Source organism: Cydia amplana, chromosome 1, assembly GCF_948474715.1.
Source record: "Cydia amplana chromosome 1, ilCydAmpl1.1, whole genome shotgun sequence".
In the NCBI taxonomy this organism is placed as follows: Eukaryota; Metazoa; Arthropoda; class Insecta; order Lepidoptera; family Tortricidae; genus Cydia; species Cydia amplana.
The window spans coordinates 24800348-24819962 of record NC_086069.1 but is presented as its reverse complement, the minus strand read 5'-3'; the positions used below and the strand labels follow the sequence as shown (position 1 = coordinate 24819962).

The 19615-nt window shown below is 39.4% G+C and overlaps 2 protein-coding genes across 2 annotated transcripts in view; both read right to left on the bottom strand.

Annotated features, from left to right (window-relative positions):
* Positions 1-5206: 5206 nt before the first annotated feature.
* On the bottom strand, positions 5207-9501 carry LOC134654580 (protein piccolo-like). Its single transcript, XM_063510051.1, has 3 exons — positions 9411-9501; positions 7996-9058; positions 5207-6187 (listed from the first exon to the last, which is right to left on the bottom strand). The coding sequence occupies exons 1-2, from the start codon at positions 9499-9501 to the stop codon at positions 8010-8012; spliced, it is 1140 nt and encodes a 379-aa protein (XP_063366121.1). The 3' UTR covers positions 5207-6187; positions 7996-8009.
* Positions 9502-15408: 5907 nt separating this feature from the next.
* The window catches only part of LOC134651252 (microtubule-associated protein futsch), a 182712-nt gene continuing 178505 nt past the window's right edge, over positions 15409-19615 (bottom strand). The window contains exon 12 of the mRNA XM_063506324.1: positions 15409-15667. Coding sequence (XP_063362394.1) covers positions 15445-15667 — 223 coding nt within the window. The 3' untranslated portion in view covers positions 15409-15444. The remainder of the gene's footprint in view (positions 15668-19615) is intronic.

The window sequence follows — 19615 nt, the reverse complement described above, 5'->3', positions numbered from 1 at the left end:
TTTTGGCTAATTGATATCAGTTTTGAATACCACGCCTCTCATTGCGGCATAGTCAGTTAGGCCATTTTGACCATTTTTGAAAGGCTCTAGCGCCTTAAAAAACAAAAATATCAAAAAAAGTAAAACGGTTCGACACAGATATTAACAATATTAATCTGTGTTGAAAAATCATTCCTCTAGCTTCAAAACCCACGGAGGAAACAGTCGAGTAGGTTTGTATGGAGAAATGACCGCTCCTATTGCCTCTTAAAGGAATACAGTAACGAAAAGAGACAAGTAAGAACTACGATAAGACGATAAGATCGTAATTTTAAAACAAAGGAACAATTTGAAGAGTATGAACTCCAACTGACGTTATTCATAAACGGTTAGTCAAATCTAACAAGCCCTTTGATAATTGTTTGTCATCATCTGTACATTTAATGTAATGTTTGCTAGGAAGGGACAAAAATTAACAAAGGTTTGCTATGTTTTATGAAGGGTTTCATGTAATCTGTTTAAATATTTGCTCCGATTACAAGGCCCACCCTGTATGGGTACTTTTGCTAAAGTGGAAAATGAGGTTCCCAATGAAGTTCGATCACGTTCGCCGTCCAAACAAATGCTTGGATTAAATGTTGTCTGCCAGAGCTCCATCTGAACAAACTCGTTTACACAAAATTACACAATGCATGGTATGTGCTGGTATTTTCCATTTACTTTTATGTATAATATAAATTCCGTATACGATGTGTCGATTTCGCTCAACTTTTGCTGCTAGTTTACAGTAACAGTGAATTTCTATTATTTTTATGCATTTTGGGATATCTTTTCGATTCGGATTGAATGGTTGACAATAAATTTGTAACTATCGAGCTGTTCTGATGATAAAGTCAGTCAGGTGTATAGTGGAACTCTTCGGCAGCTACCTAGTAGTAAACTTCCTAGGTAGATTAAATTATTAATCTTAGTAGATTTATTTTGACGAGTTCAATACTCTAGGGGCGTAACTTACAGTCAGTAATATTAGCTTTTCCGGAAGAAACTTATTAATAATTGATTTCTGAATAATTTACCTTACTTAATCCAAGGACTGTTATGACATTCTTACTCAAAGAGGTAGGATGATAGCTTTTTAATGGCGATATAAATACAGGGTGTCAGTTAATTAATGGACAGCCCTTTATCCACCGCCAGCCCGCACCTTAGGCTGGTCCAGACAATGGACTTATAGGTCTAGTAAAAGTTTCATGGTTGACGAGATAATCGAACTTTTTTTTTTACTTATTTCGCTTTAATCACCATCTAATTTTATGGTTCGCGGAGAACGATATAATACCCATTAAGGTATTATATATATTACATATTAATGTACCTGTTACACTCGGCTCTCAGAGAGCCTCGGTTAGACTCGACTTCTTACGTGAATGAGATAGCAATACTCTTACTCATTCTATCTTGCTTCGATATTTTCAATTTAACAGATTTTCGTTCCACAAAAACGAGAGAGGAATTTTGGCATAAACTGGTATCTCAGTAGAGCAGTTCTTTAACTAGTAAAGTACTACAATTATGTCGTCCCAGCGTAACAAATGTTTGCACTTTACAGCTCCCACGATAAAAAGTGTAATATATTTATAAATGGTAAATAGGTATATTGGAAATCCATTTGGCGTTTCGTACAAAAAACTCCATTTCCCTTTTAAGTGCTTAAATGAGTCGCGAGAATTCCACGGGCTGTAGGTAATCATTTGCCAGATATTCGGCGAATCATTATCCCTAATGACAGATCTCTTATTAATTGTTGTTTGGGGCTAAAACTAGGTCAAATGATTTAAAGCATTTCCCCTATTAAAAATGCTTTTAAATATTAAAAAGGTATTTATTTATTTTAGGGACCCTGTACTGTTTACTCTGCAAGGTTTTTTTTAATGAACATTGGAATCAAGGGGAGAGGCCTTTGCCCAGCAGTGGGACACTCAGATAGGCTAGGAAAAAAACCGGCCAAGGGCGAGTCGGACTCGCGTTCCAAGGATTTTGTACATTAAGTCCGACTCACGCTTGAGCTTGACTGCACATTTCTAATAAATTGGTTTTCCTGTAATCTATAGGTAAAGAACTATTTTGTGTTTTTTTTTCCAAATTTTAGACACAGTACATTCGAAGATAAAGGGGGGTGAGGGGGGAGATGGTCGGGCAGACAGACAGACAGACGCACGAGTGATCCTATAAAGGTTCCGTTTTTTCCTTTTGAGGTACGGAACCCTAAAAAATGAACATTACTCTGTACCTAGTGTACTGAATCTTATTAGCCGGTAGGTACATTAGTAGGTAAATATGGTACGACTAGTACCTACTTTCACACTAAAGCATCGTTTCACTTTAAACCAAAAAACGAACCGCAAAAAAGAACGTATGCATCATAGTGTATAATTATAATTATCTACAATTGCGAATACCTTAGGTCAAGCTTTGCTTATAATTTCCCCATATTGCGTACATTTTATATATTTCGTGCAAAATTATTTTAGGTATTGTACTCCCTAATGTACTCGTACACCCGCCACCATGATGCACACGTTTTTATTACCATCCAGTACAAAGTGATATGGGTTTATTAAAAATGGTTGCTATGTAGCGAAAAATCGTGTGTCAAAGGAACGTTATTGACAGTATAAAATCAAATATATTTTCACCCAGAAATACTTTTCACTTTAAACATTTTGCAATAGGCTCCGTATAGGTACGTATATTTAAAAGGTCAAAGATTCTGTAGGTACCTATTGACTTTTCATAGGTAATGTACTAATGTATGTACCTACTTTGTTACGGAATAAGGATCTCTATACCCAAAAACGGCATAAAAAGGGAAATGAAAGCACATCATGCATCGTCAATTAGTAAAATAACCGCCAATTTTGAATTAGATATAGGGTCGGTTGTACCAAACTGTTTGCCATCGTTAGGTAAGGACTTCGCTAAATTTTATTGTATGGAAAGTTTGATCACGTGACGTGATCAGGTGACGTTGATCAGTCTGTCAAGTGCGGATGGTGCAACTGGCATTAGTCTGTCAGACTATAAGCATGTCATTTTAAAAAGAGAGCGTAACTTCAATTGTATGGTAGTGGCATTTTTGGGGCGGGTTCGTATGACTTTTAATATTGTATCAGTAGGTAATTTAAGCATGTGGCTACCCAAGACAAAATGAGATTTTGCAATAGACAACAATTTAATATTCAAATATTCCCAGCAAGAATATATACCCTGCTCAGCCTTGTTATTTTTAGACAAAATTCATCCTGTTGCCACAATGCCCCTTTCTTATGCAAGTCAGATTTGATTCCGGCTTATTTTACAAAAATACCAACTCTCGGAACGATAACAGCCAAGCCGGGGTGTTAGTTATCATCGATTGCCGAGCGCTCTACTCAACCCATTATAACTGACTTAGTGGCGAGTCAGATCATAAAGACATCTATTTCACTCTTGGTTGGTCTTAACAAGGGTAAAGGAAGTAGAATTATGATCTCAGTCGCCAGTTGGTATTGGGGCAAGCATTAAACAGAATAAACAGATTCACTGACAGCGCTTGCTACGCGCTACGAGCATAGCCGATAACATGGGAAAAACCGTGTGTTACATACGAAAAGCGCCTACGACAGGCCTCCGCGATTTCGTCGCTACAAGTACATGCGGCCCACACCAGTTTTGGTGTCTAGCCATAGCACAGAATAAATAACAGTACTAAGTACAGAAGACTCACTCTCTAACAAAACGCGTCTGTTACGATCAGCACAGATATGGCCGCTAGGTGGCGACAGCGCCACGAGCGGCTTATGGCTTTCCCCAAAATTGGGGCAGAATGGATGTACTTTTAGCTACCTGTAGCAAAGCGACGAAATCGCGGAGTGAGACGCCTGGCCATAGTAGTTGCCACACACCGCTACGGAACGGACGCCTGCTCGCGCTTGCGCCACCTAGCGGTCATATCTGTCGTAATAGACGCGTTTGCTAGAGAGTGAATCTTCTGTACCTAGTAGGTACTATTATTTATTCTGTGCCTACGAACAGAAAACCCGCCCAGCGGGTCCAGCGATTGGCACGGTAAAGGTCGCGAGATCGAAACTTTCTCGAGGTTAATTTAAAAAAAAATCCTTTAATTTATTAATTGAAGTAACTACTTATCGTTTTCCGACGTATCTGCTTGATAAAAAATATTCGAAGACAAGTCTCATAACCACAAAATTAATACTCTAGTATTAATCCAAAACATAGTATTAGTAGTAGTCCAAAACTCCCGAAAAGTCCACTCACCCGCACTCGCGCGATATATGGGAATACGTGGCCTTATCACAACAGGACGTTTCTTCCACTTGATGAAAGAATAACAGATTCCCCGCATAATCAATGAGCGGTATGGGTTATTCCTACCTGTTATTTACTACCAATTTCTTGCCACTAGTGAAAACTGGGAAACTAGTTTTCGCAAAGTGCCTTTAGTAAATAGTAGTCGTGACTAAGTAGGTAACTGTTCAAATATTTATAGGTACGTTATATTTCTGTGAAAACTACTTACCTGATCAAACGAACTTACCTGAAGTGAAGTTCGATCATAATTATCCTGTCTTCGCCGAAGAGATTTAATCCTTTACCATGTAGTAGCCCATGCTACGCGCAAACTCAACCGCACAAGTTTTAGCGTAGAAAGAGAGAAAAAACATTCCTTTCTCTCTCTCCACTATCCCAACCGGTGACGCTGTCAACCCAACTGTCAACATCATTCTTTTTAGAGCACTAAGGAGTAACAAAAGATAACATAACAACATTGATAATCAGGGAAGAAGTGTACGGAATGTACGGATTGCGACCTTCCTGGGAAGGGTGGGTAGTTAAATCTCTTCGGCGAAGACAGGATAATTATGATCGAACTTCACTTCAGGTAAGTTCGTTTGATCAGGTAATTATCCTGTCTTCGTCCTTCGAGATTTAATCCTTTACCATGTAGATGTTCAGAGAACGATCAATGTTGTTAAAGTAAATAAATAAATAAAAAATCGCAATTATCATTTATTTATTTGTTCGTAAAGACCAACTTATAACAAATTAACGTAATATATTATATTATTCCACAATAATCATTATCAACTTATGAATCTTATGATATTCCGACAAATCAACTTATACCACAGTAGGTATGTCTCTACTGTAACAATAAAGGATCAAGTAGGCTTGTTTCTGTATTAATTATGGGCCTATTGTAAAAATTCGCAAACACAGTTGATCGCTCAGTCCAACCAGCTGACTTTCGAATGACATCGACGCTTAGACCAGCGCGCGAGGCAGCCGAAGTTGATGCGTGCCTCGTGCTGTGAGCGGTGAAAATAGAAGTGTCGATGCCACTCTCTGTGAGGGTCTGTTTTATCCAACGCCCTAGACTTTGCGATGAAGCTGGTCTATGCGGTTTCTTATAGGTTAGAATAAAATGCTCCTCGGTATTTGATCGTAAAGCTGATGTTACTAAGGCGTACTTTTGTAAAGTCGAAGCTGGGCAAATACCAAGTCGAGAGCGGAAAAAAGGTAAATTTAAAATTGGCTGAGCTCTGCCAATAGATGAGGTTTTAATTAAGTTAGTAATAGTGATAATAATTCGGTCTTCAAAGACTTTTATATTAGACATTTTTATAAATGATAACGTTTGCATTCTCTGCCCCGTTGCGAGAGCTAGCAACATTACTAATTTTTTAGACAACTGCTCTAAATTAACTGTATCGTTATCCATGTTTTCTAAGTAATTCAGAACCACGTTAACATCCCATGTACAAGCATACCGTGGGAATGATGGTTTTAACCGAAAGATCCCTTTGAAAAAACGTTTGAGACTTAAATCATCACTTATCCTATTTGAAGATATTAAAGAAATAGCTGACCGATGATTGTTTAGCATGCCATACGACGACCCCCTTTGAAAACAATTCGTAAGAAATTCTAATAGAGATGATATTTTGAAATCGTAAAAATCTACATTATTCTGAGAGCAAAAATCCCACCACAACTTAAGGCTCGTCGTATACTGACTTCTAGTCTTCTCTGAAATTGATGAAAGCATGACCTCTAATGCCGTTTCAGGTACACATTGTCTACGAAACCCTTCCCGGATAACACACACGCTACCAGGGAAAGATGACGGTGTAGCGGGTGTGTTGATCTGAAAGGAGAAGAAAGTAGATATTTACTAGGTTGAAATATTATAGCTTCTTTGATACATAGAGACATGTAGAACGGGTACCATGGCTGAGATGGCCATTGTGGGACAACCACAATACCTGTTGCCTTGTCTGAAACGATCTTTTTTAAGGTTTTTAAAATCAAGGCAAAGGGCGGGAATGCATAAAAATAAAATTGGGACCAATCAATTGTAAAAGCATCAATGTTATATGCAAAAGGATCTTTTTTCCAGGATATGTATAGGGCGCACTTTGCATTTATGCGAGAGGCGAATAAATCTATGCCCGGTTTCCCAAAACAAAACACTATTCTAGCGAATTCTTGCGAACCTAACTCCCATTCTGTGTCAATATTTAATTTTCTAGATTCGCTGTCGGCCTCGACATTAAGCGATGACCGAATATAGGAAGCAAAAATAAAAATGTTCCTTTCCTCACACCAATTCCAAATTTCCCTAGTAATTTTGTTTAAATGTGGATACTGGACGCCACCCATTCTATTTATGTAAGAAATTGCTGTTGTGTTATCCACACGCAAAAGGATATCACATTCTTTTTTATTATTAGCGAAGGACATAAGTCCGAAGTAGGCTGCCAACAGTTCCAGATAATTTATATGACTGGTACATTCTGTAGCAGTCCAATGACCGCCCGTTTTGCTAGTACCACATGCTGCACCCCAGCCTGTTGTTGAAGCGTCAGTGAAGATTTCAAGTTCATAGTTTTGATCTCTTATTGGATTAATGGCAACTAAAATATTCTTCTTCCACCACAGAAGATCATCATGTAAATTGTCTGCAACTTCCATGAATGAATCATAATTTTCATTATTATTCAGTAAAGCTAAATATTTAGCTCTTTCTAGAGACTTTGTGTGAAGCCAGCCATATACAATTGCTGGACACGCCGCGGTAATGGAACCCAAAATACGAGCGAAATCACGGATACGCATTCTACTTGATGTAAGTAACATAATTATACGTTGCAAAATTGTTTGCCTCTTTATGTCTGGCAATTGTATAGACATTGTCTTAGAATCTAACACGAAGCCCAAGAATTTGCAAGTGGTTTGGGGTACTAGATTAGATTTTTCGTAGTTGATAACGAAACCTAACCTAGTCAAGCAATTAATAGTAGTTTTTGCGTTTTCTAGGCAATCTGCTGCAGAGTTTCCTAAACACAATATATCATCTAAATACCTAACTGAGAGTAGACCTTGAGATCTTAAATATGTAGCAACGGGTTGTAAAATCTTTGTAAATATGTATGGTGCAGAACAGATTCCAAAGGGGAGAGAAACAAATTCAAATAAATTGTCTTCAAAATAAAACCGTAAAAACTTTGTATGACTTTCATGCATAGGTACTAAAAAATATGCTTCTTTAAGATCTATATTAATCATGTAACAACCCGGATACATTAGTTTAGTAGCTGTTCTCACATCTTCCATTTTGAAGTGTTCTGTATAGATATACTTATTTAATTTCTTTAGGTTCAAAATAAATCTTTTGCTACCATCACTCTTAGGGATTAGAAAAATATCAGATATAAATTGACCCGTTGCAGGATTACAACGCCTTACAGCATTTATTTGCATTAAGTGCTGTATTTCCTTATTCATGTCAGTTAATTCGTTCGACGTAAAAGAACGTCGTGGATAATCAAAAGGGTCTTGAACAGGTTTCACAATGAAAGGGATCTTATAGCCTGACACAGCGGATAGTATAAAATCATCATCCGTAATTGATTTCCAATCATTAAGAAAATATTTTAAGCGCCCGCCATGTACCTGACATTGCGCAGTTAAGTCCGTCGACTGGTTGAGGAGCGGTGCGCAGGAGGAGGTGGTCGGCGTGTTGAAGGTGGAGGTGGAGGCTGACGGCGACTTGGCAGAGGTGGTGGTGGCGGCAGAGCTGCTCGTCTGCGACCTTGGTACTGGTATGCTGGGGCCGACATTGCTGCTCTTGGTCCACCGAATCGGTGTTGATATGTGTGTCCCCCTCGCTGATATCGCAATCCTCGGGCTGTCGATGGACCTCTTCCATTTAAATTAGAAGTTGTAGATGGTGGCTGAATTAATTGTCCTGTCTTTTTTATGCCGCGAGAGTCCTTCACCAACTCACCCAATTTTTCTCCAAAAAGAAAGGTGTCTCTTTTTCTGTCTTTGAAACTCTCAGCAAAGGACTTGTCTATTAGTGGCATAATTACTGAGCGGCGGGTATCAGTTTCAGCATAATGGGAATCAGCTAGCATAATGCCCGCATCATTGAGTGTACGGATAATATCTGGGATATCCGGAGTTCGTTTCAATAGGCCAGTTAGAGCCTTGCCTAGCGCTGAAAGCGCTTTACCAAGCTGGTCCTGCTTTGCAAGTAGCCTTTTATCTCTGAGCTTGCATGCCTCGGCCAACATGGCTCCAATTTCCGGGTTTAGGGACGGGCTTTTTGCTAGAGGAACGTTTTTGGGAAACGGGTATTTTTTCAAAAGTTCTTCTTTCTTTTCTTTTTTAAGCCCTTCCAACAAAATTTTCTGGAATCTTGCCGCTACGTCGGCTTGCAAATCATCACCAAATTCAACAGGATCAGTTTCTACAATTCCCAGTTCTTGTAATAGACTAGGGTCAAAGTCCCCTTCTGCAACGTTCTCCTTCATCTCCTTGTCATCGCCACTTGCCGCATAACACGGGCTGGTGAATGCTGTGGTATCAGTAATCTCACTAGCATCATCAAATGCGTACGAATAATCGTCGTATTCAGCCTCGCGTGTTTGCTGTTCTTCGGTGTTGGCGAGATCTATTACATTTTCGTTTGGTATCTGTTCATCATATAATATCTCATTGTTCTCGGTATGTTCTGAAATCCCGGTGAAAAGAAATTAGATAAGTAGGTACTTGCATCGGTATTCGAAGAATATCACAAATATAAATAACATATTTCCAATGAATGCAATGGAAATACTTAAGTTTCATAGAACACATGCCGTTGAATGCAACGGTTTTTGGAAAAAACAATTTAAGAAATGTCATCCGAAGAATACAACGGACGTAAATAGCGTATTTCCGATGAATGCATCGGAAATACATGTTTTTTACGAAATACTCTCCCGATGAATGCAACGGGTTTTCAAATAACAAAAATATCACCTATAAATGGCGTATTTCCGATGAATGCAACGAAAATACTTTACTATGGAAACACAAATCACCTTCGTTTTGCAAATCCTGCTGATTTGGAGCTATATTTTCTGATTTTTCAGTGCGCCGCTTACGTTTTGCTTCAAGCTTTTCTTCATACATTTTTAATTTTCTCATCCATCTTTCTTCTTGAGACTCGCTATGCGGTCGCTTCGACATGATTTCCTAGATTTTTATTGCACTTGTGCGAACGCCGCGCGCGCACGGACAAGAATGATGTTGACAGTTGGGTTGACAGCGTCACCGGTTGGGATAGTGGAGAGAGAGAAAGGAATGTTTTTTCTCTCTTTCTACGCTAAAACTTGTGCGGTTGAGTTTGCGCGTAGCATGGGCTACTACATGGTAAAGGATTAAATCTCTTCGGCGAAGACAGGATAATTTTGACTAGACGATACACATAACCCAAAAAAAAGGTTCTTTTTCCACGTGAACATTCTGGTTCTGGTGCTCGCCGGCCGCTGGCTGAAGTTTTAACTTAGAAAAATGCGTTTTTCACTGAAAAAGGATTTTAACGGTAGCATATACCTAATATTAAACCATTAATAACCATTTTTAGGGTTCCGTACCCAAAGGGTAAAAAACGGGACCCTATTATTAAGACTTCGCTGTCCGTCCGTCCGTCCGTCCGTCTGTCACCAGGCTGTATCTCATGAACCGCGATAGCTAGACAGTTGAAATTTTCACAAATGATGTATCTCTGTTGCCGCTATAACAACAAATACTAAAAATAAAATAAATATTTAACCTTTTGAACGCCAAACGGCGCATCCATTTGCCGTGCCACTGACGCCACGGAGGTAAGATTTAGTTTTGTGAATAAATAATGCCAACCTAAAAGTGGGGTGTTTTTCAGTAGATTTTCATCAAAAAACGATCGACATCAAATGTTTGCCGTCTTTGGCGTCGTTGTCACGATTTTGCGTTGACGTCAATTGCCGTCTGTGGCGTTCAAAAGGTTAAGGGGGGCTCCCATACAACAAACACGATTTTTTTGCTCTATTTTTTGTTGATGGTGCGGAACCCTCCGTGCGCGGTCCGACTCGCACTTGGCCGGTTTTTTTATCAAGCAGATACGTCTGGAAGCGATAATTACTGCAAATTATTACAGTAAGAAAAAATGAAAAAATCGACGCTAGTGGCAAGATTCGACCTTGTGACATTTTGGAACATCGGTTCAACCGATCTTAACCAACTGAGCTACTGAAGCTTACCTTAGCCTGCGAATTTTTCCATTCCTTATTTTTGCCTTAGGACGTGTACTATCGCCCACACTGTTAACTGTACATCGATGGACCTCACGCCTTTTGAAATAAGGACCACCGATGTACAGTTTTAAGAGTGTTGCTGTTTGTACTTCTTAAATTAGATTATCAACGCCAAATACGAGAAACCTTTACAGTTAAATGTTGTGAGGCACTTACAGTCAGCAGCAGAAGTTGTTAAGCGGGCCAGGTGCTCAAAATGATCTTGACGCGACTTTATTGTTTAGATAATAAGAGCGCGTCAAGATAATTGCGTTTGTTTTGAACAAATTGCCCGCTTAGCAAGTTCCGCTGCTGACTGTACTAGCTTCTACAGTCTTCCCGCAACCAAGAACGTAAGCAACGACACTTTCAAAACGTCAGGACGAATGAATAATTCCTTGCTCTAAGCCCCATTTCGTTAAAATAATCAACTGCGGTTTGTTTCTTAAAACTCCGAAACCTTGAAGATTACCATAAAACATTAACAAGATTGCGTCGAAACCATTCCCCTGCTAATGGAAACAATTTGTAAAATTATGCATGACGTGATTTTTCCTGGTAAATTATACAAAAAGACGGAGAAAATAGACTTATTAGTTGATTACTGGACCAAATTATTATTGTAGCAGTACGGCTACCATCAGTTTGGCACTGACATAAACGCCGTCGAGAACGTAATTTACTTTCTATTATACATCTCGCTCGTACTCGCATAATATTAGTGCAAACGAGATGTATAGAAAATAAATTACATTCTCGATAGCGTAAATGTCAGTTTTGACCCTGTCAGTGACTCATGGTACGGGCTCACGCCTATTCGAATGTACACTGACATCTGAATGACATTTGAATCCTGTTATTTAGTTATCGTGCGTCTCGCCCGCGCTAAAACTTGTACTGGACAAGTACGAGCGAAATGCACGATAACTGAATGACATTAGTTAGATGTCGGTCTGATATCTGTTAGATGTCATTCTAATATCATTGTAAGTTCGAATTGGCCTAGTCTTTAATTTTTTCACCCAGGCGCATTCGCTTGATAAAAAACGCTTAAATTAGTATGATTAGGGAAATAGTCAATTATAATTTAACATTATGCTAAATTATAATTGACTTTTTTGTACTTGTACACATGAATTCTGGCGAATTCGGTTTGTTAATTTATACTAAAACTTAATTGAGCCAATCTTTGTTATTCGCCAGATTTCGATAAAATTTGGGGGATAGATAGTCCTGTTTTATAATATAATTTATAATAATAATCGCAATTCACTGAATGTCGTAAAACTTCCTCTGAGTAACGAAACCTATGGTATTTTCATAACTCACCTACATTTTTATCGGGACAAGTTGTGATTTATTCCGCAAAGAATGAAAAGCTCTTTAAACTAGCCAAATTTATTAATATTATTTATTTATATCCGAATGTAACGAAAAAAAAATTACAACAAGTAAAAATCAGCCCAATCATGACTACCAGTTGCTCGCTTTGTGTGGCCAGTTACTTATTTCATATTGAGGCATAAAATATATATTTGAATTGGGAATTTGATATAAAATATATTTTATAAAATGCTTTCAAGTACGCCTTTGTGTAAATAGGTGAAAGACAATAAAACCAAGCGTTTATTTCGACATAGTTTATTTTATTGTTTATCATTTATTACTCTTACAATGTTTAATTTGGAATGGTATTATTTATTAGCTTAAAAATAAATAAAAATTAACATTACCTGACTTTAATGCACATGCAAAATGGACACACTAAGAAATTAAGGAACATTACATAGAGTAGATAAACGCGACTCTTTGGTACGAATCATGTCTCCAGACCGGAGGTTAAGTCTGCGTTCGTGGGGCGGTCTGACTACTCTATATCAGAATCAAGTGGCTACCATGGTGAGAATAATCCCATTAAACACCATCCATCTCTTTCACACTATACAAGTCAAGCTGAGACAGACGATGCGTGGGAATAAACTTAACATGCTAGTGTATCACTACTGCGGCTATTATAATTCTTACAGTTCAACACAGTACTTTCTTAAATCTAAGTAAGTTAATTTCTCATTAAAATTGTTATTTGTACATAAAAATAATACAGTGCCAACAACCACGATAAACTATAATCAAGTTATAAATATAAGTAATGAATACAAAACAATACAAAATGTTACAGCGCCGACAACAGCCCGGAAGGTCCCGGGATAAAAATTTTTACACCTTAACGTAAATAAATACAAACAATTATTGCGCCAATTTCAAGTATGAAGAATCTGAAGGCAGGAGCAGTAACTACCGCTATAGGACAAGAATTTGATAGAATGGAGAAAGAAAACAAAGGTATGAAAATATGAAATAACAGAGAAGAAGAGAGGAGACGGCAATTAAAACTATACAAGGTTATACTATAATTATTAGAGTACTATCTTGAACTCTACGGCTATTACAATTGTGATCAAGATGCAAGACACTTTTAAAAATCGACGCAATTCACAGGTACAAAAACACTCCCCCAAAGCCCAATAAAATGTTTTACTTTTAAGACCAGAATTTGAAAGCAGTTACACACGTATTAATGTAATTACTATGCCCGGCGCGTATACTAAATACCAATATCAACGCATACCCAGGCTCTCTAAAATAATCGGTACTATCGATTACAATAAATATGTTAGATTTCCAAACAATCTTCTAACTACCAGAAATATTATTATGTAGGTACTATAAAGACATACCGGTCGGGTCCCACATTTTCGTTATAAAACTATGACTCCTCGAACGATACTGGCAAGAATATAACGAGTCCAATGCCAGCGTCATTCCTTTACAAGTACACTTCTGTTGACGATCGCGCACTTAACTTGCTCCGTACATGAGATTTTAGTCCGTTTAATACTGTGTTTGAAGCATGAGACAGCGATACGTCTGTATCACTTCTTTCTCATATCATAAAAGATCTGTTTCGGATATATCTGAACTTGTCAGCGACACTTAAAAACTGACGGTTGCCGTATAGTATGAATTATCTCAGATGATTTTTTCGGGCTCGAGCACTAATCTGTTAAACAAAAGCCTTTGTTTCTTTTAAGAGCGGTCTTCAGCACGTGCCAAAGTAACCATGTCGTTTAAAAAGCAACTATCGTGATAGTATTAAGGTTCAAATTTATGTGACAGCTCATTCTGAGAACAATCAGGGTGGTCTTTTCTTTGGAGATTACAAAACGTGTTATCTCCAAATGGGTTGTTTCATGAATTTGAACCATATAAATAGAATGATAAATTTGCTTTTCAAACGGGTTTGTTCCCGTTACTTAAGTAGGGTCTATTAGCAGTAAACAGGTGTAAGCACTGCATAAAGGAAACAATACCTTTTGTTTAATAGACTAGGGCCCGAGCCCGAAAAAATCATCTCAGATAATTCATACTATACTGGAACCACCCACAATATTTACTGTAAAGTAACGTAACTCTGACAGTCCACAGGTGCTTTTTTACAGTTCATATGTATACAAAATACTCTCAAAATCTTCTCGAGACGGCTGACATATTGCGTCCGTGATTTTATAGCATTTTACTTGAAATGCTCGCTCTTCATACGTATGTTGATGTTGAAGCTGGTCATAAACAGTGTATGTACTTGTACGTACATTAATTACCATATCACATTCGCTGCTGACAGGTGCGGTATACTCCTACTAATACACAACACTGAGCTGTCCATATATGCTGAGACTGTCAACTTGTACAAAACTTCAAGAGCGCTTCTTACGTCTTTGTCTATAGCTTCTGACCTGACCAAGAGCAATACATTAGATCCATTTGCGCATATATTTTTACTATATATAGGCATGTAGGCATCTGTCGATTACACTTGAAAAGCTGTAATGTAACGCATCATCGTTTAGTACAAGCCTGGCATTAGTACAAAAACTTCACAAGCGCCCGGCAACGGGATCGGTCGACTCTTGACTTAGGCCTATAGTCGCCATATAGTTGCAGTATATCACATCAGCTCGCGCGCTCAATATAATCAGGTAGATGACCCGCCGCTGATTCTTTTTATTGGGAGCGGCGAGGTCACGTCTACAGGTTGAAACACCTTTAAGAGCCAGCCAGGAAAGCATCTGTATAGCGTACTTTACGCTCAGGCACAGAATAATTAATAGTACTACCGTACAGAAAATTCACTCCTTCACAAAAGTCAGGTTTAGGTATAAAATTACACCTATATCGCCGCCTGCAAGCAAAATTGAAACTTATAACCGCGCACGAACCGTGAATCTCCTTTGCGCGCCGCAGTTTTATGACCGAGCTGTGAGTGTCGGCACGGGGTTATCACTTGACAAGTTTTTATACCTACACCCACTGTACGGATATGATGGTCGTTCTTGTCTACGTGACAGCGTGATAAAACGGTGTCTGTCACTTTCTTTCCCACGGTGTTAAACAGTGACAGTTATTTTATCACGTGGATAAAGATGGATAAAGCTATCCATAATAGGCTGGCTGATTTATTGTTTTTAAGATAAATATGTAGGAATTACAAACGTTGATTATGTAAACATACATTTTTTATCCGAAGATAGCATGTCTGATTCTCGCGGAAGTAAGTTTCGAAGCCATTGTGTATTTTCAATTTTGCGCGAGCGCCATATGACACGACCATGCGACCGAGCGGCAGCCCACTGCTATACGCCTGTCCGGTGGGCGCGCCGGCCAAATGTACCTAAACTGCGGAGTGACACCCCCCTGGCTCAGGGCTGAGTTTGCGATGTATATTCACAAAACCGTTGTCCGCTCAATACTGGCGGTCGTCGTATATGTAGATGGCTTCGCCGGCGGACTCTTTGAGCGGCGGCGGCGGCGGCGGGAAGTCGAGGTCGCCGGGCCGGAACAGCTTGGAGGCGTTGGGCGCGGGCGACGCCGGCGCCGGCGACCCGCCCGGCGACCCGCCGCCGCGCCGCTTCACGCCCGACGACATCGGCGACCCCGACGTGCGGAACGACGAGCGGCGCGCCAGTCTGGAAATAAATTAATGTCAAATAGTGTTGTTTTAAAAGTAATTGCGGTATTTTAATAAATCTAAAGTCGGCCACACACGCTAGGTTATAACCGATGGTTATGCCTGCACAGTTCATTTGTGCAGGTATGACTACTGGACGTGTGTATGACATGACTCCTTGCCTGCTGCGCAAGCAAAATTTGAAATATGAAAATTTATATTTTTTGCCGTTCGGTTGTGCTTGCGCAGGCATAACTGAACGTATGTGGCTGGCAGGCTTGATAGGCTTCAGTCATCCAGTAATTTCGGAGGGGATAGGATCGCACATCACTGCGCAACAATGTCGTCTCGCAAACGAAATGCAATTGTACGGTCCGTACAAAGGATAACATTTCGCCCGTCAGCACTTTCCGTCACATAGCATATACTTATTACCTATTTTAAGACAGTACATGCCCGACCGCCGCGGAGTGTATTTATTAAGCCGCTAATTGTATCATTTTATCATATTATCAATAAATCGTTATTTCGGTGGAAACTGCAGTGTTATCATTATCAACTATCATCTCAAGACTGTACGAGAAGCAACCCGTACATCTTTTTGGTCCTTCGAAGATTTGGATCAGTGCACAACTTATACCTGGGCCACGCCACGTGTCGACGCAACGTGACCAAGAGCTGTGACACCATCGCCGTGTGAAATATCAAAGCCATCAGTATCAGCATTAAGTATCAAGATCAAACAATATATCAAGATTATCAAGATCAAATTTTAAGCAAGTTTGTGTGAACTGTGAACTTTGTGCGATAGCGAATCGGTTAGGCGGCTTCCCACAAGCGGGTCTCACCGTCTGATTGAGAAGGCGCATATATCCACGAAGGACACTTAAACACAAATTTCCGTCGGTCTTCGTACGGAGTTGTATCATCATTATCATCGGTTGTTTAGTTATCATATCAAGTTATTGGCAAAACTTCTAAAATGGAGGGACTACTAAATAAACAAGGTCAACTTGCCATTGCTATTGAAAAGCTCCTTATCAATTTTAAAAAAGACGGCGCTGAACGTAAGACTCCTCAACATATCCAGAGACGTTCAGAAACTCTAGAGCAATATTGGAGAGAGTTCCAGACAAATCATGTTGCTCTCTGCGAGTTTGAAAATCAAGATTTTATTTACTTTGCCGAAAATCATCATGATCGAGTGTCAAGCATTTATCACGAAACTCGCAATCTTTTGCAACAGTCTCTAGCTATAGAGACAAAGTCTATCATCAGGCCCGCTACTCCCCAGTTTAACTTGAAAATGGACTGGAATCAGCCACCGGAAGAGCAAGCCGGTCCCTCAACCTCGCAACCTTCGGGACCCAAATCTAACGCTCAAACGGCTGAACGCGGTAATCAAAGTAAGTTGGAAGAGATGTACCGAAAACAACAAAGTAACTTCAAGGCCTTCCAATGCGCTATCAACAACACTAGATTAGAATTACTCACCGAACGGTGGGAATTCGAAGATGCTTTAAAAACCGTGCAGGCTCGGTGGACCGCCATCGACACCTTACATTGGGAAATTGACAGTGAACAAATCAACAAAAAGCCGGAATACGAAGAAACCTACAACCAATGTGAACAAAAATACAACGATATCAAAAAACGTATCAATATCAAGATGTGGGACTCTTCGCACCGAGAAAAATCAACTCCAAAAATAGAAATACCCATATTCAATGGAAACTATCATCAATGGACATCATTTAAGGATTTGTTCACAGAAACTATACACAAGAACAACTCTATATCAAACGCGCAAAAAATGCAGTTCTTAAAAAGTAAGGTCAAGGGCGAAGCGGAGAAGCTTATCCAGCATTTAAAAATCAGTACCGACAATTATCAAGTTTGCTGGGAAATTTTAAATCATCGCTACAACAACACCAAATTAATATTCAGTTCCCACGTCAACATCCTTCTTGGACTACCCACTATGCAACAGCAGACTGCCGTAGCAATAAAAAGGCTACACGACAATACTAAAGAATGCCTTCACGCCATACAGAATTTGGGCGTTGACACATCTACGTGGGACCCGTTAATTGTACATCTACTAGCACAAAAATTAGATGCTGACTCTCATGACGACTACGTCGAGCATGTAGCGAACCCGAGGGAGCTACCTACACTGGCTGAATTTTTATCATTCTTAGAAGCAAAATTTACTGCGCTAGAATCATCTCGGCGAAAACAAGAGCAAACGAAACCTGTTCAACATACCAACTATGAAAAAAGGTTTGGCGGCAAGCCTTCGTCATATCAAAGCCCCCGCTCCGAAGGTTATATCAAAGAAAACCGCAATTATCATTATTCGCCAAACAAGAATTATCAAGAAAATCAAGCAAAAAATCATCAATCATTTTCAAGCAACAATTTCAAGTGTCCTTGTTGCACTTATAATCATGATCTATTTCGATGCTCGAAGTTTCTAGGCATGACACCCGAGACGAAACTTGCTACAATAACAACAAAGGAAATATGTCCGAACTGCTTATACAAACATTACGGCAATCCATGTTTGTCGGAAAAACGTTGCAAGCAATGCAGTGGCGAACATAATACGATACTCCACGAGGCCTTTGTCAGCAAGAAAAAGGGGGCCACAAATGAACAAAGTACATCAAAAAACGTGGTACACGTGTTTCAAGATGAAGATTTGGACACTCTATTATCGACTGCCCAAATTAAGGTGCAGACAAAAGATGGATCTTATATCAAGTTTAGAGCCTTAATCGACCCAGGAAGCCAGCTAAACCTCATATCAGAAAATGCTGCCCAATTACTAGGCCTACCACGCCAAAATTACAGTGGTACGGTCTTTGGAATCGGAAAAAAGGAGAGTAGCTGCAAAGGATATACTATTATCAAGGCCGAATCTATGCATACGGATTACACATTTATCACAAAAGTTTACATAATGAACCGTCTTACCATAGATTTACCAAATGAATCATTTATCAAGCCTTTATGGCCGCATCTTGAAGGCTTAAAGCTGGCAGACCCCGAATTCAATGTCAGCAACCCCATTGACATTTTATTGGGCGCAGGTGTTTATGGGCTATATCCTCAGGGTAGATGACGTAACCCCCATAGCCCTGGACTCTCATCTTGGGTGGCTTCTCTGCGGTGACATGAAGTCTTATCATTGCAATATGGTTCTAAACAACATTGAAGATATCAGCAGATTTTGGGCAATAGAAGACATTGCCGAAAATTCGGACAACTTATCAACAGAAGATCAATATTGTATCAATCAATACAAATCAGAAACCACGCGCCGAAGCGACGGACGCTATGTGGTACGATTACCCCTAAAACCTGACATTGAAGAAAAATTGGGGGAGTCAAGAAACAAGGCTGTGGCACAATTTTATCAACTTGAGAGAAAACTTATGAAAAATGAAAAATTATCGGAAGGTTACAAATCATTTATCAACGAATACTACGAACTGGGACATATGCGCGAGTGCGAAAGAGACACAAAACCTAGCAACTACTTACCACATCACTGTGTGCAACGCGCTGAATCATCAACTACAGCTCTTCGAGTTGTTTATAACGCGTCAGCACCTACATCGTCGGGTTACAGCTTGAATGATGAAATGTACAGTGGGCCCAATTTACAATCAGATTTATTTAAATTGATTTTAAGATGGAGGCAATATAAAATTGTCTTTCTCGCGGACATAGAAAAAATGTTTCGCCAGATATTGTGTCACGAAAAAGATCAACTTTATCAGAAAATTATTTGGAGAGATCATCCAAAACAAGCACTACGAGAATATGCCTTAACGACGGTGACTTATGGCACAAAGGCCGCACCATTTTTAGCAATGATGACTTTAAAACAGCTGGCCCTCGACGAAGGTCATCAATATCCTGAAGCAGCAAAAATATTGGATCAAGATTTTTACATGGA